The sequence below is a fragment of the Furipterus horrens genome, unplaced genomic scaffold, assembly GCF_987537825.1.
Source record: "Furipterus horrens unplaced genomic scaffold, mFurHor1.1.pri manual_scaffold_5, whole genome shotgun sequence".
NCBI classification, from domain to species: Eukaryota; Metazoa; Chordata; class Mammalia; order Chiroptera; family Furipteridae; genus Furipterus; species Furipterus horrens.
The window spans coordinates 130,838,685-130,861,130 of record NW_028327175.1 but is presented as its reverse complement, the minus strand read 5'-3'; the positions used below and the strand labels follow the sequence as shown (position 1 = coordinate 130,861,130).

Sequence of the window (22,446 nt, the reverse complement as noted above, 5' to 3'; positions counted from 1 at the left end):
ATAAGAAGGAACTGACTAATGAGAAGTGGAAAATGAGTGAAAGATGCTAGCTCTCAGACATCAAGTGCAGAGAATCATGAGAATGGTCTTAGTCTGAACTAAAAGAGGGACATCGGAAGAAGACAATGTTTGTTTTTATACATATCAATGTTGCAAGAGAGCCCCTTAAAGGTAGGAACTACAACTCCCTCTTCCATGCTCAGTCCTATTCCAACCGTGCCAGTCAGGCTTTAAGCAGGGTATCTTGAACATAGCTGATGGGATTCAACAAACGTTATTTGAATAATGCAAGTAGAATGGCCAGCCAAATCTGGACTCTGGAAATGGCAACTAGCAGAAAGGCAAAGAAGTAAAGGATGCAGAATTGGTGTGGTCAGAAAACAAAATCAACTTAATATCTTACATTAAAAAATATTTATAACCCATGTAGCAATATTTTTGCTGATATATCTCCTAAGGCAAGGGAAATAAAGGAAAGAATAAACAAATGGGACTACATCAAACTAAAGAGTTTCTGCTCAGCAAAAGAAAATATCAGCAAGATGAAAAGGGAACCAACCATATGGGAAAACATATTTGCCAATGATACTTCAGACAAGGGACTGATCTCCAAAATATATAAAGAACTTAAATGAATCAACAGCAAGACAGACAACCCAATTAAAAAATGGACTAAGGACCTGAACAAACACTTCTCCAAGGAGGATACACAGAGGGTCCATAGCCATATGGAAGAATGCTCAACATCACTAGCCATCAGAGAGATGCAAATAAAAACCACAATGAGATACCATTTTATACCAGTCAAAATGGCCATCATCAACAAATCAACAAACAACAAGTGCTGGCGAGGATGCAGAAAAACCAGAACCCTAGTGCACTGTTGGTGGAATGCAGATTGGTGCAGCCACTGTGGAAAACAGTATGGAATTTCCTCAAAAAGCTAAAAATGGAACTGCCTTTTGAACCAGCGATTCCACTGCTAGGATTATACACGAAGAATCTTGAAACCCCAATTCAAAAGAACTTTTGCACCCCTGTGTACACAGCAGCTCTATTTACAATAGCCAAGTGCTGGAAACAGCCTAGGTGCCCATCTGTAGATGAGTGGATTAAAAAACTGTGGTACATTTACATAATGGAATACTATGCAGCAGAAAGAAGGAACTCTTGCCACTTGTGACAACATGGATGGAACGAGAGAGATTTATGCTTAGTGAAATAAGCCAGGCAATGAAAAAAAAAATACCATATGATATCACCTGATTCAGGAGACTAAAGAACAACACAAAAAAATGAACAAAATTGAACAAGGACAGAGTAACAATTATCAGGGGGAAGAGGAGGAGAAAGATAAGGGGAGCAAGCAAGGGAACTAGTATAAATAACCCATGGACATGGACAATGGGGTGGGGAATGACTGTGGGAGAAGGGGTGGGCTGCGGGGGTGGGGGAGCAGTGGGAGGGGAATGAGATAACTGTAATTGAAAAACAATAAAAAAAATTTACATTTTACAAATATCAGAGGATCGTTTCAAGAAGGAAGTATTTCTCAGGTGTCAAATGTAAAAAAAGTGATAGAAGGATGACAGGGAAAAGGCTGAATTTGGCAATCATGTCATAACTTTGGGATCATAACTTAGAGATGAAAAGGTTGAGAAGCTACAGAATTAATAATGAAGTATTAAGGAATTACTAATTCATTCATTTTCAAAACTCTGAGCACCTACTATGTGCCAGGTACTATATGAGTTGTTTGGTTAGAGAATTACTGTATTGTGAGGTTAAGTTATGAAAGGACAGAAACCTAACAGTAGCTATTGGGTACTGTAGAGTCAGATGGAAGTTTCTTAAGGATAGGGGAGAACTAAGCATCATTTACAGGGTGGAAGGAATAGAAAGAGATGACAAGTAATAGACCACTTCAAGAGATAATATCAAAGTGAAGGGATTAGATTGAGAAAAAGGGAAAGAGTTCAACTGGAGGAAATAAAGGAATAATAAATGGAAGCAAACATAGAAAGTGAGTGGGCTCCAGAGTGAGAGCACACTGATCATGCCAGGATGTCTGCTAAGAGGTTAAGTGAAGATGAGTCATTTAAAGCTGCATGAGGGAATCTGGGTTGAAATGTGGAACTTAACCACCACTCACATGCTCAGTTAATTTTTAAACAGCAGCTATTTCAAATTAACTCATTAAATATCTGAAATTCTCACTCTTCTAATATTATATATCAAGAACTTCTATATGGACATGGTTCACCCACCTTGTGACAGATTCTAGGATGGACTTGACTTTAGACAGTCCTTCTTTACCAAAATAGACCACTGTGAGATGAATCCTCTGGTCCTGATAAATACATACATCCCTAACAGAAATGAAAAATAAAGTGTATTCAGGAAAACACGAGACTCTACTTATTCAGAAAGGAATCATGTGAAGAAAATGAATGAGGCATTACTAACTAAAGACAAAATCACATAAGTTTTGAGTAAATATAAAGTACTGAATTATTAAAGACATCATTATGATTGAATAATAATGTATATGTCTAAATAAGTGCAACCCTTAAAGGGCTGTGGAAGCAGTCCAACAATGTTGCCAAATTTCAAAACATTTTGGAAACTTTTGCTTTGGTATTGCCTTCAGGAGCATAAAATTATAAACTACTAAAGGAAATAAGCCACATCAGTTCAGAACCAAATAAATAAATATTTATCTTTTGATTATAGACTTGTCTTCAGACTGGCAAGTACCAGAAACTACACCTATCATGAAGGAATAAATATTTGCTACAAATGAGATTACTTACTGTAAAGAATACTGTAGTATCTGAAGGCAATTCCAAGAAACGCAATAAAAAATGATTTAGGAAATCAGATCTCAAGTGAGCTATTTCACACAAGAAAAACTCACTTGGAAGCATGACTTCTAGATATTCTGTTGCAGAAGAGTGTTAACTAACTTTATCCAACAATTTCAATAGGAGAATACAGACTGGAATTACAAAGCATTAAAACTAACACATTAAAGTATTTAAAACAAGGCAACTGTTAAGACTAAAAAGCAAAACTTTACTCAAATAGTTATTCTAATATGTAATTATTAGTTCTTTAACACTTTAGCATTTAAAATATTCAAATTTAATAGCAAAAAGTCTATTTAAAAATTGTTAGTCTCTGCTTCCCAAGATAGAATAACATTTTCCTAATTTTAGTTAAATGTTTGTATTTCTAAAATTTATTTCAATTTTAAAATTCAAATTGTTCTTAAGAGAATTTTCTGGGGAGATGGCAATGTTCCATATCTTGATTAGATAGGTGGCTACATGAGTATACATTTGTCAAAAGTCATGAAACCCATATCTCTGAAATACGTGGGTTTTCTTGTATGTAAATTATGCCTCAATAATGTTATTTTTTAAAATGAAACTTGTCCTAACATAAATTCACACACAATTAATTATAAGGTCATTAAATTTAGTTTCTCATAGTTGTCACTCTCAATTTATTTTACTTCATACTTCAAACTGTCAAAAACACAATATGCTATACATATGTTAAGAAAAAAGATAAAATTATCCTCTAATTCTAAGTAATTATAGTCAGTGAAGATAAAATAAGTAAATGTGCATGGAGTATGATTTTTTTCAGGCATGCTTAGTCCCATCATTAAGTCCTGAGAATTACCTGAAGTTCTGCATAAACTGTACAAATGCTTCAGTTCTTTCAGCAAGAGGCACAATTATATTAATAAGTGATCTAGTAATGTCAATCATCTCGCTCTTCACTTTCATGAGAGGTCCAAAGGGGCGGAAGAGGGTCACATGTCTATATTCCATAAGGTCTGCTTTCTTAAAAAAGAGTTCATAGTGTGTTCCCTTATCTCTCTCGGTGCGGTAATAGCCTGAAGGAAAGAGTTAGGGACAAACTCTTTATAAGTTTATAAATTCAAAGTAAATATTGATCTTACTCAAAGATCAAAAGTATTAAACCAGATCTTTAGGATTTTTATGTTTGTGAAAATATTTATCTCCACAACTATTTCTTTATAAAAGGAGAAGTTAAAAAAAACTTCACTGCTCTGCTATATACCTATAACATATGCTTCAAAGAACAAGGACAGTTATAAGCAGAATATAAAACTGGCATTGGTTCCTTTCTTTACAGTTAGATGTGGACATATTTTACATATTACTTAGTTATCTTATTTCCTTAGCAGTTTTCAATTCTGCTGTAAGCTACAAACAGAGTAAAAAGACAAAAAGCTGAGCCTGCAAAAAAAAAAAAAAAAAAAAATTGAAGAGTTTTGAGAGAAACAACCCATTGAAAAGGGCAGGAAGTGACAGCAGAAAAAAGAGGTAGCTACAGGGAGAAGACAGCTGAAATGCCAGAAAAGCACAATACTCTCCCTGATAGCCTCCAAAAGCCCCAAGGTAGTGTATTACATATAGCAAGTGACATCCATGATGATTTGGGGTAAAAAAAAAAATACAGGTGGTAAACTACTTATAGATCAAGCAAAGAGAACTTGTAAGAAAGATTTATATCTAAAATGGTTTTAATTCTGCAATTAAATATCCAGCAGAGGATATTAAGATGAAGGTAGGTAGGGATCTGTAATTATTCCTCAAATATCTCAAATTTATAGCAATGTTCCTCAACTTTTGAGTCATGTTCCATCCATCTTGATATGTAAAAATCTTATGCCCTTTCTGCCTTTCGTATTAGGAAAATACTTTTCCAAATGCCAAATATGCTTTTTACTATTATGTATGTCTCCCTGATGTTCTCACATGTGCTGCTCTCCTCCCTCCAAAATATGAATAACCATTAATCTAAGAGTATTCTTTTTTCTTTACTTTATCAAATGGTTTTAAAATCTTGAGCCTTAGTTCACACATTTTTTAAAAATATAAGAAATTAACTTCAAGACTAGATGAGAGGAATGCAAATACATATACATGTAAATACACAACAGCCCTAAGAGCCCTTCAACTTGGTTAGTAGTCTTCTATATAAGCTTAGATTTATTCCATTTTCCTGGTTCTTCTTTTCTACTTTATTATAATCACATTATAAATTTTTCCAAAAAGCCACATCAAACTCCTGGTGGAATGAAGTGGGTAAACAAATATTTTAATACTGTGGAAAATGACCGACATATTACCAGCATACAATAATAACATTTTGTCATACTAACATAACTATGGATCAATACATTTTTCACATTACCTTCTGTGAAGTCATTTTCATTAAATATCAGTTTCTCTCCAAGGGGACCATCCTCATCTTCCTGTTCATCATCTTCATCAGGATTATTAATGACCTCCAAGCCAGCTTCAATAACTTCTACCAATTCATCTCGCTTGTCTTTTCTAACTGGTTTTTCCTCAGGATGGCGAGTGAGACCCATTTCCAACTGAAATACTTTCATTAAGGTAAAACTTTCAAAGGGAATGACCCCATACTCACTAGGTAGTTTGGCCCCTATGCTAACTTCAGCTTTGTCAATTTGGGAATGAAGAAACTCTAAAAGGTCACTAGGTGCTTGTTCTTTGTGGCCTTGATAGCCCATGCCATTAGCTCCTACATTCTTTCTTTCTTGTGCTGATCTCATCTTCTCACTCATTTCTTGTAATTCTTGTTTTAGTTGGGTAATTTGGCGCTTCAGACTGGTTGCCCTGGTTTGATAATGTTCTTCTTGCTCCTGCAGTAGGGCTTGATAATACTCTTTACCGTAATTTTCCCCTATGACCCCGGGAAGAGATGCATTTCCATCAGTCTGGGGGACACATTCCAGAAGATACAAAAACAGTACCAAACTGCAAAGTAAAGCAAGACCCAACAGCAGCCACTGGGTCCGGGTCTGAAGAATCAGTCCTCTTCTAGGCATTCTTATTAATGTGGACTTGCCTAATGAGATAAATTCTTTCTTTGTTCATACCTTTAGCAAAAGGTTATCAAAAAATTAAAAACAAAATCAGGATTTCTATAAAAGGTACCAAAATGAATTTTGCTGTAGCTTAAAAAAATTTCTTCCTTCAGCAGTCAAAACTATTTACAAAAATGAGAAATTAGGCATACTTCCTGTATTGTTACCTTGGTATTCAGAATGAAGATCTACAGAATCACAAAAATTCCATTATATGTGTGGTGACCTTTCTGAAAGAAAAAGAGCAGAATCAATCAGAATTGTTTTCTTAAATATATCAAATTATTGACAGCTTCAGTAAACTTACATGACCAGAGTATGTAAAGCACTATGAGAGGTGTCAATAGAATTTAGAATATTCAGTAAACTGCGGGAGAAATTAAGAAAAATACCTTACAAAACACTAAGATATGACATGTAGTTCTCAATCAGAATATCCATAACCTCCTGAGTGAATAAAAAAATTTAAAATTATGTTTAGAATAGATTGTTACATATATTTTACTGTTCTCTAATTACTTGGAAATTATATTGCTTATAGTTCTATATTAACACAATATTTTGATCAACACACGACTTTCTACCTATTGCATATCACAATTTGGGAACTGAGTTTCTATAAATTGTTTTTGTTATATTAATAAATGGCTTACTAGAGAGAGAGAGAGAGAGAGAGGTTCTTCCAGTTTATTTAATTCAAGAATTCTACTTAATTTCTATAGTTTAAATCTAAGAGGCTTAAAATTAAGTGGAGGAAAAAACGATTTCAAAAGGTCACAAACATCTGGAAAACACATTAAGAAACATTTTTACATCCAAAATCCTCCAGCAGATTATTTGAGCATTAGGTCACATAATTCCTTCAGAGCAACAGTTTTCCTTCAAGTCTGGAAAGGCTTAGGGTTTATATAAAGAAAACAGATGAACATTTTAATTTTTTTTTTTGGTAGAGAAATCAAAATTCTTTTATAAATTTACAAAATTATTCAATACCTTCAATTCATACCACAACCAGTTGTGTGAGCTCTCTTATTTTCTTTCTAAATTAAGGATTCTTAACTGTAGAAATAGAGATGGTTAAACTCAGCAGACAGGAGAACAGGGGAGGCCTCTGCCCCAGAGAGAAATTCCATTTTAACTAAGCGTTTGTCAAGAATTATATGTAATACTATGGTAGGCTTTTAACAGATGTTTCCCACCAGTGCAGCAGAACCTGTGGAAGAAGATCATCGGGGAACATGAGTCCTAGTCACTTTTTCACTGATTAGGAAAGCCTGTATGCTTCTGTGAGAAATGCTGCAATGTATGTTTTTGGGGGGCACATATCTGTATAAAATATAAGCTAGTAGACCACAGTGGACTTAACTACCCTTAGCCATTTACTATTTTAGTTAACCAAATGATAAACAAGTACTGTATCTTAAAAAGTTTAATTCACCACTGAAACAGCAGTGTATTACCACATATAGATTTGTATTACAATTATATACACATGTATATTTATGACATCTTCACATAAATGTATCTATAAGTGGGTTGAGTTTTACTATGACAGCATCTATTTTACAAATTATAAATCTTATTTTATTGTAAGTGATGGAGACAAAAGATAGGTAGAAATTTCGGTATTAAGAAATGATCTAGAAAGCCTTTGAGATCTTACTCCCCAGCATGTTGTTAGTTTGGCTCAAATAAACCTTATAAAAATTCTCTACAGGTTTGGACATTTCTTACATTGACATTAACTTCATAGAAGCCCACCCAGGATCACCTTGCAGCCTTGAACTTGGTACTAAGTACAAACAAGGGCCCATTGTATGCCACAGGCTCAGTGAACTTGGGTCAATCCCAGGCCATGATTTTATGTGAGTTATCCTTAGAAAATCCTTGAGGTGGATAACGGTTGATATAACACAGGGAGAGGTAAAAAGGTACAACCTTTTAATTTCAACTTTTTAATTGTTTTGCTTACTGAGAGTCTGAACAAAATATTTGCTAATTAAATGAGAGGCTGAGGTCTCTTTAGCTCTGAAAGCAAAAGCACTTGCTTCCCCAACCTGACAACAGTTGTTTCAGACCCCCAAATCCAGAGTGGCAAAGGTGGGTGCCAGAAGTCGTTCAGTGAGGTACTGCAGCCAATCCTGGAGAAGCAGGTGGGAATCCCTGGAGAAGGACAGGGCACTTGGAATGGGTTCATCCTGAGAGAGAGACCTGAGAAGTGTTGCAGTTCTTGCTGGCCCTTGTTAGGTGATGAAGAATCTTCGCAGGGTTTCCAGAGAAAAAATTTCCTCTAAGGTGTGAAGTAGTCCTATAAATATATCCACTGCAATTAGCTCATCCAGAGACATGCATGTAAGTGTTGGTTTTCCCTAGAACTTTGTTCAGACTCTATAGATCTCAAAATTAACATGGGAAATCATGCCTCCAAGGCCCACCACAGTCAGCCTCTCATTTATAACTAAGGTGGCCAAAATGAGGATCCTTTGATACTCCTAAATTACTTTTTCTGTACATAATCAGAAAAAGCTGGCTATAAAATGAGGCAGACTGAATAAAAATAATATTTAATGGATCTCTTAAAGCTTCAAAAAGAGAATTTAGATAAACAGATCAACTTATGATGTCAACCCAATTCTTTGTGGTATTAAAAACAGCTGTCATTATTTTAAAAGGAGAAAAGGTCATTTGGAACTTGACTTGTCAAAGACAGATATGAATTGTAAATACCTCCTAAAAAATTTAGATCTAGCTATACTCTCTTTGTGTGTGTGTGTGTGTGTGTGTGTGTGTGTATATATATGTTGTAAATGTGAGATAACTTTCTATCTCTGGATGGTATTGTTAAAATTAAAGTCAAGTATTGTAAGAATTGGGTATTCTAAAATTCTCAGAAACATAAAAACTAATTTCAATGCTTTTCAACTACACATGATCTATGATTAATCCTTAGTAAATAAAGCTTGCTTAAGTTTGTTGCTTTAAGTAAAACAGACATGTCAATATTTTGCCTGGGTTTTACAAAATAAGACCATGTTAATAACTGACTTTTATGTCTATGAAAAATGTTTACAAATGCTATTGAGGTTTCAGGACTTCTGGTCAAGATGGCAGCATAGGCAGACATGGTTCACCTATTTGCACAACCACATCAAAATTACATCTAAAATATAGAACAACCATTAGCCAGAACCATCAGAAATTGAGTTGAATGGAAGTCTGGCAACTATGGAATTAAAGAAACCATATCCACCCAGACTGGTAGGACTGGCGCAGAAGCGAAACAAGCTGATTCCTCACCCACGTGTGGTGGAGAAAAATTCAGAAGGGATATCTTAAAAGCGAGGAGTCGCAGCCCCACACCAGGCCCCCCAGTTCAGGGTTCCACTGCCAAGGAGATAAGTCCCCATAATTTCTGGCTGAAAAAAATCAGTAGGGATTGACTTGGTCAAAGAAACTGCTGGAGCCCCAAGCAATTCCTCTTAAAGAACCCACAGAGACTCACCTACCCAGACTCACTCCCTCTGAGCTCTAGCACTGGGGTAGCAGCTTAAAAGGCAACAGTGGTATATAAGGAGAAACTGAAGTGTCCTGGTAACAAGGTGAATAGAGGTCATTGTCCCTTTCTTAAATCCTCTCCCCATAGAGCCGGCAAGTTGGTGCCATATCTGAGACTCCACCATCCTAGCTAACTCTGTTTGACCCACCTTGGAGATACCCGGAGTCTCCACCCCACCCAACCTACAGGTCCACCCAAACTGCTTTTCCATATAAATGGCTGGCCTTGACTCATGCTTCATGACTTCCTAAATCCTATCAAACAAGGAACAGCTGGCCTCAGTGAGCCCTGGGCCCAGCACAGCAGCAGCCAGCTTAGATTCACAGCTTAACTTCGCCTTGGAATCTCCAAGCCCAGCACAAGTGGCAGCCATATCAGATTACTTTACAGCTCAGGTAGGGTGGCCCCAGGCAAAACACAGGTGGGGGCTGACCTTGGCCTGTACCTCTTAGGAAACGCCAGGGCCAGTGCACCCAATGGACAGATACAGACCATATCAGAGCACCACCACCCTGCCCCTGCACAGCTGACTGACCTGGCAACAGTAAGTAAGGCTCAACTATAAGAGGAGGGTATACTCAGCCTATAGGAAGGCGCCTACTATATTAGGCCACACTACCAAGACACAGAGTCAAAGTAGCTCTACCTAATACATACAAACAAACACTGGGAGGCTGCCAAAATGAGGAGACAAAGAAACATGGCCCATATGAAAGAACAGATCAAAACTCCAGAAAAAGTTAAATGAAATGGAGATAAGCAATCTATCAGATACAGAGTTCAACATACTGGTTATAAGGATGCTCAAGGTAAACTTAGTGAGGACTTCAACAGCATAAAAAAGATCCAGTTAGAAATAAAAGATACACTAACTGAAATAAAGAATAATTTATAGGGAAACAACAGTAGAGTGGATGAAGTCAAGAACCAAATCAATGATATGGAACATAAGGAAGTAAAAAACAACCAATCAGAACAACATGAAGAAGAAAAAATGAGGACAGTATAAGCAGCCTCTGGGACAACTTCAAGAGGTCCAACATTCACATCATAGGGGTGACAGAAGGAAAAGAGAAAGAGCAAGAAATTGGAAATCTATTTGTAAATAATGAAAGAAAACTTCCCTATACTGGTGAAGGAAATAGACATGCAAGTCCAGGAAGCACAAACAGTCCCAAACAAGAAGGATAAGATGGATGCAAAGAGGCCCGCTCCAAGACACATCAAAATTAAAACGCCATAGGTTAAAGATAAAGAGAGAATTTTAAAAGCAACAAGAGAAGTTTGTCACCAAACCAAACCAAACCATTATTATATGAAATGTTAAAGGAACTTATTTAAGAAAAAGGAGATCAAAACTATGAACAGTAAAATGGCAAAAATACATATCTGTCAATAATTGAATCTCAAAAACAAACTAAGCAACCAAGAAGAACAGAGACAGACTCACGGATATGGAGAGCCTTTGATGGTTACCAGATGGGAGGGGGATGTGGGCAAATGGGTGAATGTGGGCAACCGCTCCTCGTGGTTTAAGGAATTGTAGACCCAGCCTGAGCATGGCGAGCTGCCAGCTTTCTGGCCGCGCTTGCCTCTAAGTCTCAACATAAGGCTGCGTGCGGAACATGACTGACAACCACTCAGAGGGTTGCCATGGGAATTGGATCAAAGGATGCTCATTATGCTCATTATATTTTAGAACTTGCTCTGCTTTCCTTATCAGCAATGTAGTGTAAGCTATCTTTGGCAGGGAGTATATAAAACCTTGCACCTGGTCAAGATGTTTTATGGACCTTGACACAGACTGGTCACTGCGACCCCTATACTGGTATGTGTAATCTGTTACTGTCAAACACCTAATGACTATTGATGATTTATGAATTTTAGCCTTGTATCTCTGGCATGTATCCTCCTCAATAAAAGGCATGAGGAATAAAGGTTTGGCTGCTGGTCTCCACTAGAGAGGCAGTCACCTTCCTTCCCCCAGACATAATAAAATGTCCTGGGTAAAAGTTTGTTCCGCCGTGGTCACAAAGCCTCTGCTGGACAGAGCAACTTCAAACCGAGCCTAGGGTGTGTGTGGCACCTCCACCATAGGTTAAGAGGTGAGGGTATTAAGAAGTACAAATAGGTAGTTACAGAATAGCCATGGGAATGTAAAGTACAGTATAGGAAATGGAGTAGCCGAAGACTTATACGCACGACCCATGGACATGAACAATGGCGGGGGATTGCCTGAGGGAGTGGAGGGTGATGGGTGAAGGGGGAACAAAGGGGGAAAAATGAGAACAACTGTAATAGCATAATCAATAAAATATAACTAAAAAAGAAATTAAGGTTTTAAGGGTTAAAATCTCAATATATGTAGTAATAATTTTGCAGTGTTCCAGAAGGGCCCCTGGAACATGTCAAAATACTTGCCTTTTATGTTAAATTGCATGGGAAAATAACAGATTAAAAAAAACGAAGAGTTAGGGCTATGGGAAACCCAACGTGGCTGCTTGGTTCTTCTCATTTTTTAGTTTTTGCATTCCTTCATGCATCACAGTATATTTAAGATGAACTTAGATGAAAGAACTTATGAGCTGACATTATTGAAAGAAGATATCTTATATTATTGCCAGTTTCATAGACTCTCTTCAAGAAAATGCCAAGTTGGTAACTCCTTCCTTTCATAGTAAACTCCCAGGAGACAAAGATTTTGGACTTTGATTATTGGGAAGAACATCAAATAAAAGACACTCCAACTTTGTTGGAAGGGACCTTATCAGGCACCTAACCATAAATGGACATCTTCCCTTGCCTCTGATACTAATATCCATGTACAACAGTCATCAAAGTCCTCCTGAATGAGACATTGCTGGCATCAGAAGTAAACAGTTATCCTAAGACATCAACAAAACCTGTATAACTATGGACTGATAGTGAATCTAGAATCCATTTTGTTTGATTGTCTTTACCTATCTGCTAATGATACTAGTCACAATAATAGTTATATTTGTTCTTTGGGTTTTTCTAAATAGTCCAACTATTTATTAGTACTTTACATATGTAAGAACTGTTAATACTCTTTTCATGGCTTATATAATTGTTATACTACATGCCAAATGAAGAAAAATGAAGACAGAGGCAAAACTTGGATCATGACCATTCATAGGACAGAAATGATCCAGAGTTTTTTTTTCACAAGAAGGCCATAGGACCCGCATTCCTTCCATTTACCTGCCCTCTTTTGGGGAAAAAAATTGACCTCAACTCAAATCCCATGGTTCCTTCAGTACTACCCAAGGTCAACAAGATGATGCTGATACTGAGAGTTCCTAGGAGTGAGAACAGAAAAAGTGTAACCAAAAAGTCAGCATTCAATGCATCCTTTATGTTGATTTATGACCAAAAGGGAGAACTGTTGATGAAAAAACAGAGGGTTCCATAGAAAGTAACATCACATGGTGATCTGATCATAAATTCCTAATTGGCCAGGTCATGGTGGACAGTCACACCCCAGGATAATAACTTCTTTAGTGAAAGAGTTTAAGCCAGCCTGTCCATAGTTCTTGTGCCTCAAGGTTAACAAACCTTTGAAATACCAGAAATAATACCCCTTGAAGGGTAAACTGACTCAAGAAAGCACATAATCTTGTTAACTAACCTGTAACCCAATCCCCATCTGCTCTCTCCAATCTTCCTTAAGTCCCCTCCTTAGTTTCAAATGCATAGGAGAAGCTACAAGCTGTTATTCTCCAAACCATTTCAGATCTTTCTCCCTGGCATGTCGTCAGGGTGGGTCAAATAAAATCTTATAAAAATTAAAAAAAAAAACACCCCTATCTAATTAAAAAATAAGGACACAAAGCTATTATTAGTTCCAGGACTTTATCACACCTCAAAACGCTATTTCTTATGTAAGAAACCACTCAAACTTCATTAATTAAAAATAAAACTCGCCTGGACTTCTGGCCAAGATGGAGGCATAGACTGACATGCTCCATCTCCCTCCACAACTAAGAAGGAATACAGCTACTGCAAAACCAGAAATAACCAGAAGTTCCAGAAAATAAATGGAAGTCCAATGTATGAAGTTATAAAGAAGTGGTGCTCGTCTGGACAGGTAGGAGGGGCGAAGCCGGGGAGGAGAGGTCAAGCTGTGTTGTCCGTGGCAGCAGCAGCAACGGCAACAGGACAGCGGTAAGCACAGAAACCCGTATTTAAGGGGAGGTGAGAAGCGCCTAGGGAGCACCCCCAGCTACAGACCAGACCCATCAGCTTGCAATTCCAAAGCTGGGGAAGGCAAACCTCCATTGCCTTGGACTGTGAGGCCCGGAGGGTGTGGGGAAGGAGGAGGAGGCTCCTGGTCTCTCAGTGGAGTGAATGGCAGGAATCCATCTTGGACCCCCATCCCCACAGAAAACACTACAAGCGTGGTGAGACAAGTTGCCCTGTTGTGACGAGTGCACGGGCTCTGCCCCCTATAGCGTAGGAGGTGTGACAGCCCTGCCCAAGAAGCAAAGGTAAACACAAAACTGTCCTGATGGCACAGATCATGATAGAGATCCTGGTGATGGAGCTGACCATGTTACAGAAACAGGGGAGTCCAAAAATCCCCAGAGTTTGCTGCTGGGGGATGGGGAGAAGGAAGCAGCTTTCATAATGCCTCTACATGCCTGAGGCTGGTGGCCAATGTCTTTCTTATGCAAAATTGCTTTAATGCATCCAAAGCCTCAGGTAGATGGGAGGAGTCTTGAACCAGGGTACGGTATGGAAAGCACACAGAGCCTACGTAAGGGTCTGTGAATGGTCAGAACTGTTTGCAACGCCCACTGCATCAGATGACGCAGTCAGGGATATATAAGCAGCTGCAGACATTTTAGCTCAGACTCTCTCGAGCACTCGCTCTGGTGCTCTCGCTCTCGCTCTGGCTCGCGCGCTCGCTCTCGCTCTCGCTCTGGCTCGCGCGCTCGCTCTCGCTCTCTCGTGTGCTCCCTCCACGTGGCTTGGTGAAGGGGCCTTCTCCATGTGGCTTGGAGAAGGGGCCTTCTCCATGTGGCTTGGAGAAGGGGTCTCCAGGCTGCTTTAAGAGGCTCTTGCCATGCAGTTTTGAGAAGGAGAGGAGATCCACGCGGTTTGCAGGAAGAAGGCAGTTTGCAAGGAGGCTGAGAATCCAGGTGGTTCTGCATTGAGAGCTGGAGGGCACCACAGCACAGAAAGGACCTCCCCAATCAGAATTGAATGATTGGCAGCTGCTGGTAAAGCTGAACTGTGTTTGGAAAGTAGGGAAACGGTTTCTCTGACTTTCCTAAAACTAGCCTGGTTTGGAAGGGGGGGAGGCAAGGATATGTGTTTGTGGGTATTTTAAAGACTTAACAGAAATCCGCAAATAACTAAATCTATATAACTGTTAAATAAACAATTCTTTTTCTTTTTGCTAAACTCTGGTATTGAGAGTTATAATTTTGGCAGCGGGCAATCGGGCCCCTAACTAAAGAGCCCGTGGGTTTGTTTTCAACTGGAGTAGCCCAGGGGATCTGTAACAACCAGACAGCAAATATCTAATCTAACAAAGCAGCAGATAGGAAATCTTTCTGAGGCACAGTTCAGAGCTTTGGTTATAAAAATGCTTACAGACCTAACAGCAGATCTTAAACAAGACGGGGAAAGAATGAAGGCTAGTCCTGCTGAAATGATCAAAAATACATACAAAACTAGTGGTGAGGAGGGCAAGAAAACCATGGATCAAATCAATAAATCAGAACATAGGGAAGGAACAGTCAACCAGTGCAGAAAGAGGAAATGAGAAGTGAGGAAAATGAGGAGAGGCTCAGAAACTTACCGGACAGCTATAAATAGGCCAACATCTGAATCACAGGGTTTCCAGAAGGTAAAGAAGAATTGGAAGTTGAAAAATTATGTGAAAAAGTAATGAAGCAGAACTTCCCCAAGTTGGGGAAGGAAATAGACTTACAGGTCCAGGAAGCACAGAGAGTTCCAGAAAAACTGGACCCAGGGAGAACCACACTAAGACACATTATAATCAAAATGTCAAAAATCAAGGACAAAGAGACAATCTTAAACGCAGCAAGAGAAAAGAGAATTATGTACAAAGGGGTCCTGATAAGATTATCAGCTGGTTTCTCAAAAGAAACTCTGTAGGCAAGAAGGGACTGGCAAGAAATATTCAAAGTAATGAAAAGCAAAACCCTACAACCATGATTACTCTATCCAGCGAAGCTGTCATTCAGAATAGAAGGGCAGAGAAAGTGTTTCCAGGACAAAGTAAAACTAAAGGAGTTCATCAGATCCAAACCACTGTTATATAAAATGTTAAAGGGACTTGTTTAGGAGAAAGAGGATCAAAACTATGGACATTAAAATGAAAACTGTATCACAAGAACCAACAACAGAAGCTAGGGAACTGAAAGAAAGGCAAACTAAGTAGGCAATGAGAGTGGGAAAAGAATTACAGGTATGGGGAACATTATGGGGGGAAGTCAGCAGGGAGGAGGAAGCGGGAAAAGGGAGGGAGATGGTACACGAATTAAGAAGCATAGTAGGAGGGAGTGGAGTAGATAGGAAGATGTTGAGAAGAACTATATGCACAACCAATGGGCATGGACTAAAGTGGGGGGGGGGAACAGCTGGAGGGAGGTATGTTACTGGGTGGAGGGGAACAAAGGGAAAATAAATTGGGACAAGTGTAACAGCAAAATCAATAAAGCATATTTTTTAAAAAAAAAAAGAAAAAGATGCCACACATTCATTCAAACGGTTAGGAGAGGCAGAATCGCAAAGACATGGCAGAGAGGCAGTGTGGCGTGGAGAAACTTCAGTGGCAACAGAATGGAAGGTTCCACATTCACATGTGGTGGATAAAAATCAGGAGGGATGCCCTTGGAGCGAGTGATCCCAGGCCCAGGCCAGACCACACATCCCAGGGTTCCAGCACTAGGAAGATAACTCCCCATTACCTCTGGTGGTTGGAGTGTAGGAAGAAACTGCCAGATTTTCACCGCGTAAAGGGTCCGTGTGGTCTTAGAATGTGTGCAAACACCAGGGCAGCAGCTGGAAGGGCACCGATTGCTTATGGGAAGTGGGTGAAGTGACTGAAAATGGGGCAAATGCCAAGCAAATCACCAGAAGCCAGGGAGTGGCACTGTCCGCTCGCTGAGCCCCCTACCACACACAGAACCACAAAGTCGTGAGGGGGTTGCCCTATTCTGGCAATTACCTAAGGCTCTGCCCACACAATTGACAGGTGCCTTTGCAACACAGGCCATGCTACTAAGACAGGGAGTAAAAGCAGCTCTACCTAATACATAGAAAGCAACACAGGGACACTGCCAAATTGGGGAGGCAAAGAAATATGGCCCAAATGAAAGAACAAAACCAAACCCCAGAAAAAGAACTAAATGAAATGGAGCTATTCAGCTATCAGATGCAGAGTTCAAAACACTGGTGATAACAATGCTCACAAATACGATTGCGTATGGCCACAAAATAAAAGAAGTGAAGGTTATACAAAGTAAAAATAAATAAAAAAAAAAAAATATATATATATATACAGGGAACATACAGTGATGGGAAGGAAGCTGGGATTCAAATCAACCATTTGGAACATAAAAATAAACATTCAGACAGAACATAAAAAAGACACAAGAATTAAAAAACAACAAAAAACAAGGAGAGGCTTAGGAACCCCTGAGACAACTTTAAACATACCAATATCTAAATCATAAGAGTGTCAGAAGGAGAAGAGGAAGAGCAAGAAATTGAACTTACTTGAAAAAATAAAAGAAAACTTCCTTAATTTGGCAAAGGAAATAGACATGCAAGTCCAGGAAGCAAAGAGAGTCTCAAACAAGTTGGACCCAAAGAGGACCCCATCCAGATGCATCATAATTAAAATGCCAAAGGTTCAAGATAAAGAGAGAATCTTAAAAGCAGCAAGAGAAAAGCAGAGACTTACCTACAAAGGAGTTCCTATAAGACTATGAGCTGATTTCTCAAAAAAAATTTGCAGGTAAGAAGGGGCTGGCAAGAAGCACTCAAAGTGATGAAAAGCAAGAACCTACAACCTAGATTACTCTATCCAGCAAAGTTATCATTTAGGATGGAAGGGCAGATAAAGTACTTATTTAAGAAGAAGAAGAAGATCAAAACTATGAACATTAAAATGACACAAACTCACAACTATCAACAATGGAATCTAAAAAAAAAAAAAAAAAAGAAAAACTAAGCAAACAACCAGAACAGGAACAGGTATGGAGATCATTGAGAAGGTTATCAGCTGGGAGGGAGAAGTGGGAAAAATGGGGAAATGGTGAAGGGATTAAGAAGCATAATTGGTAGAAACAGGCAGGGGATGTTAAGAATAGTACAGGAAAGGGAGAAGCCAAAGAATTCACACGCATGACCCATGGACATAAACTAAGGGGGGAACTGCTGGAGGGAAGGGGGATACCAGGTTGAGGGGAGCAAAGGCGGTAAAATTGGGACAACTGTAACAGCATAATCAATAAAATATATTTGAAAAAAGAAACACAAGACTTGTACTCTGAAAACTATAAAATGTTGAAAAAAACTAAAGAAGACTTAAATAAATGGAAGAACCAGATGTTCATGGATCAGAAGGTTTCATATTATTAAAATGATAATATTCTAATTGATATATAGATTCAATGCAATCTTCTTCAGAATCCTAGCTATTTATAGAAATTGACAGAGTGATCCTAAATTTATATATAATTCAAGTAACCCAGAAGAGCAAAAACTGCCTCAAGAAAGAACATAATTGGAGGACTGACACTTTAACATTTCAAAATTTACTTCAAAGCAACAGTAATGAAAGTAGTGTGGTAATATCATAAGAATACACATATGGATAAATGGCACAGTAGCTCAAGTCCAGAAATAATCCTTCAAATTTATTCAATTGATTATTTTACAAGGTTGGCAAGGTAACTGAATGGGAAAAATAGTCTTTTCAATAAATGATACTGGGACAACTATATATTCACATGCAAGAGAATGAAATTGCTACCCGGTGCCCAACCAGGCCGCCCCAGCCAGCATGCAAAAGCGCCAGTGGTCCGCCTGCACCAGCACGCAAATAGCCATCTCATGGCCTGCGCCACTGTGCACACTTGTCCCTGGCTGAGGCCAAAGGAGGGTGAAGTGAACTAGAGGCACTTTATAAAAGTCTTGGGCGCAGGCTCTGGAAAAAGAGCTGGAAGAGCAGTGTACTAGATCCCAGTGTAGAATCATCCCCAGTGCTGCGGGAGAAATCTCTTAACTAGACTACTCCCCTCCAAGTGGAATGAGCCAGACGCAGCAGCTCAACTACTGTATACAAGAAGGTCACTCCACAAAGGCAGGAAATAAAACCAGGTCAATCCAAGAAAAGAAACAAACAAGAAGAGCCGCCTAAAATGGGGAAAAAAGAAAGAACACCCCATCAAAAGGGAAGTAGGAATTCTGAGAAGGGATAGATGAAATACAGGCAAGCAAACCATCAGACATGGAATTTAAAAAAACGGTAATAACGAACCTCAATGAACTAAACAAACTCAGAGAAAACTACAACAAACTCCTGGGGAACTACAAAGAACTACAGGGAAGCTACAAGAAACTTCCTGAGACCTACACCAGCATGAAAAAGGACATAGAAACTATCAATAAAAGCCAGGAAGAAATGAAGAATACAATTTCTGAACTGAAGAATACAGTAGAAGCAATCAAAAGCAAGCTAAATGAAGCAGAGGATCTGATCAGTGAACTAGAGGACGATGTAGAAAAAAATTCCCAGACAGTGCAACAAAAGGAAACAAGACTGAGAAAGAATGAAGAGACTTTAAGAGACCTTCAGGACAACATGAAATACAACAATATCCATATCATAGGGATACCAGAAAGAGAAAAAAAGGAGCAAGGGATAAAAAAAACTTGATTGAAAGTGTAGTAACAGAAAACTTCCCGAACATGAGAAAAAAGTCTCACAAGTAAAGGAAGCACAGAGGGTCTCAATGAAGATGAACCCAAGGAGGCCCACTCCAAGGCACATCATAATTAAAATGGCAACATTCAAAGACGAAGAGAGAATCCTAAAGGCAGCAAGAGAAAAACAGCAAATAACATACAAGGGAGCTCAATAAGCTATCAGCTGATTTCTCAACAGAAACACTACAAGCCAGAAGGGAATGGCAAAAAATATTTCAACTGATGAAAAACAAAGTCCAACAATGAGGACCACTCTATCCAGCAAGGCTCTCTTTCAAAATGGAAGGTGAAATTAGGAGTTTCTCAGGCAAAGGAAGACTAAAAGAATACATCTCCACCAAACCAAAATTGCAAGAGACGCTGAAGGGCCTGCTTTAAGAAGAAGAAAAAGAGAAAAGGAGAGAAACACAGGTACAAAGGGAAGTGAATAAATACCTGTCAATGATAACCTTAAATGTAAATGGATTAAGTGTTCCAATCAAAAGACATAGGGTAGTGAAATGGATATGAAAACATGACCCACATATATGCTGTCTACAAGAGATAGACCTCAAAACAAAAGATTTACACAGACAAAGTGAAGGGATGGGAAAAGTATTTCAAGCAAATGGACACACAAAAAAGCTGGGGTAACAATACTTATATTGGACAAAACAGATTTCACAGCAAAGACCATAAAATTAGACAAAGAAGGGCATTTCATAATACTTAAGGGAAAAATCCATCTAGAAGATATAACCCTGGTAACATACATGCACCCAATATCAGAGGACCCATATATAAAAAGAAAAACTTGGAAGACTACAAGAAGAGTATCAACAGCAACGCACTCATAGTAGGGGACTTTTAACACCCCATTGTGAACAAATCTTCACAGCAAAGAAACAGCAAATATATTGAGGCATTGAAAAAAAAAAAACAACTCTAGATCAAATGGACTTAGTTGATATATACAGAACTTTTCACTCCAAAGAAGCAAAAAATATATTTTTTTCAAGTGCACATGGAACATTTTCAAAGATGGACCACATGGAAGGACACAAAACAAGCCTCGACAGATTCAATAAAACTGAAATTATATCAAGTATCCTCTCAGATCACAATGGCTTAAAACTGGAAATCAAACTCAAGGAAAAAACTCCAAGACATTCAAACTCATGGAGAATGAATAACATGATATTAAATAATGAATGGGTTAACAATGACATCAAGGAAGAAATCAAAAAGCCTCTGGAAACAAATGATAATTAACACACAACAGCTCAAAACCTATGGGACACAATGAAAGCAATCCTGAGAGGGAAGTTTATAGCAATGCAGGCCTACATAAAAACAATTGAAGAATCTCAAATAAAAAATTTAACACTACAGCTACATGAACTAGAGGAACAACAACAAACAAAGACCAAAGCGAGCAAAAGGAAATCATCAAGACCAGAGCAGAATTAAGTGACATAGAGACCAAACAAACAATTCAAAGGAGCAATAAAACCAGGAGCTGACTCTTTGAAAAGATAAACTAAATCGACAAGCCTTTAGCCAGGCTCATCAAGAAAAAAATAGGACCCAAATAAACAAAATCAGAAATGATAAAGGAGAAATCACAACCGATACCAAAGAAATACAAAGGAGTGTAAGAAATTACTACAAATAACTGTACGGCAAGAAATCTGACACCCTAGATAAAACGGACAAACTTCTGGAAACATATAATCTTCTAAAACTGAATCAAGAAGTAAAAAGCCTGACTAGACTGATAACAACTAATGAAATTGAAGTAGTAAAAAACAAAAACAAAAACAAACAAAAAATAACCCAGCACACAAAAGCCCTGGACTGAATAAATTCACAGGCAAACATTACAAAATATCTAGGGAAGAACTTACGCCTATTCTTTTCAAATTATACCCAAAAATTCCAAGAAGAAGGAAGACTCCCAAACTCTTTCTATGAAGCCAACATTACCCTAATTCTAAAACCAGATGAAGACAAAGAAAGAAAGAAAACTACAGGCCAACATCACTCATGAACATAGATGCTAAAATTCTCAACGAAATATTGGTAAACGGGATCCAGCAACACATTAAAAAGATCATACATCACAATCTACTGGGATTCATCCCAGGGATGCAAGAATGGTTTAATATTTGTTAATCAATAAACATAACACACCACATAAACAAAATGAATACAAAAATCACATGATCATGTCAATAGATGCTAAAAAGGCATTTGATAAAGTACAAGACCCATTTATGATGAAAACTCTCAGCAAAATGGGAATAGAGGGAACATACCACAACACAATGCCATATATGAGAGATCTGAAGCTAACGTCATACTAAATGGAAAAACACTGAAAGCATTCCCCCTAAGATCAGGAACAAGGTAAGGATGTCCACATTCTATACTCTCTTTCAACATAGTCTTGGAAGTTCTAGCCACAGCAATCAGACAAGAAAAAGAAATAAAAGGTGTCCAAATTGAAAAAGAGGAAGTAAAACTGTCATTATTTGCAGATGACATGACAGTGTACATAGAAAACCCTATAGACTCCACGAAAACACTACTACAACTAGTAAGTGAATTTGGCAAAATAGCAGGGTACAAAGTCAATATTCAGAAGTCAAAGGCATTTCTGTACACCAACGATAAAATATCAGAAATAGAAAGTAGAAAACAAATCCCATTTACTGTAGCAACAAGAAAAATGAAGTACCAAGGAATAAACTTAACCAAGGATGTAAAAGACCTGTATTCAGAAAACTACATTAACACATAAGAAAGAAATTAAGGAAGATACAAATAAAAATGTCCATACTACCCAAAGCAATTTATAGATTCAATATAATCCCTATTAAATTACCAGTGACATATTTCACAGTCCTAGAACAAATACTTCAAAAATTTATATGGAACCAAAAAAGACCCCGAATAGCCACAGCAATCTTGAGACAGAAGAACA

At 38.2% G+C, this 22,446-nt stretch overlaps 1 protein-coding gene across 1 annotated transcript in view; it reads right to left on the bottom strand.

The window, feature by feature from the left end:
- Positions 1-22,446, bottom strand: part of CSGALNACT2 (chondroitin sulfate N-acetylgalactosaminyltransferase 2) — a 64,425-nt gene that overhangs the window by 31,196 nt on the left and 10,783 nt on the right. The window contains exons 2-4 of the mRNA XM_090277809.1: positions 5,236-6,165; positions 3,691-3,907; positions 2,268-2,369 (exon numbers count right to left, since the gene is read on the bottom strand). Of these exons, the coding sequence (XP_090133935.1) occupies positions 2,268-2,369; positions 3,691-3,907; positions 5,236-5,896 (980 nt within the window). The 5' untranslated portion in view covers positions 5,897-6,165. The remainder of the gene's footprint in view (positions 1-2,267; positions 2,370-3,690; positions 3,908-5,235; positions 6,166-22,446) is intronic.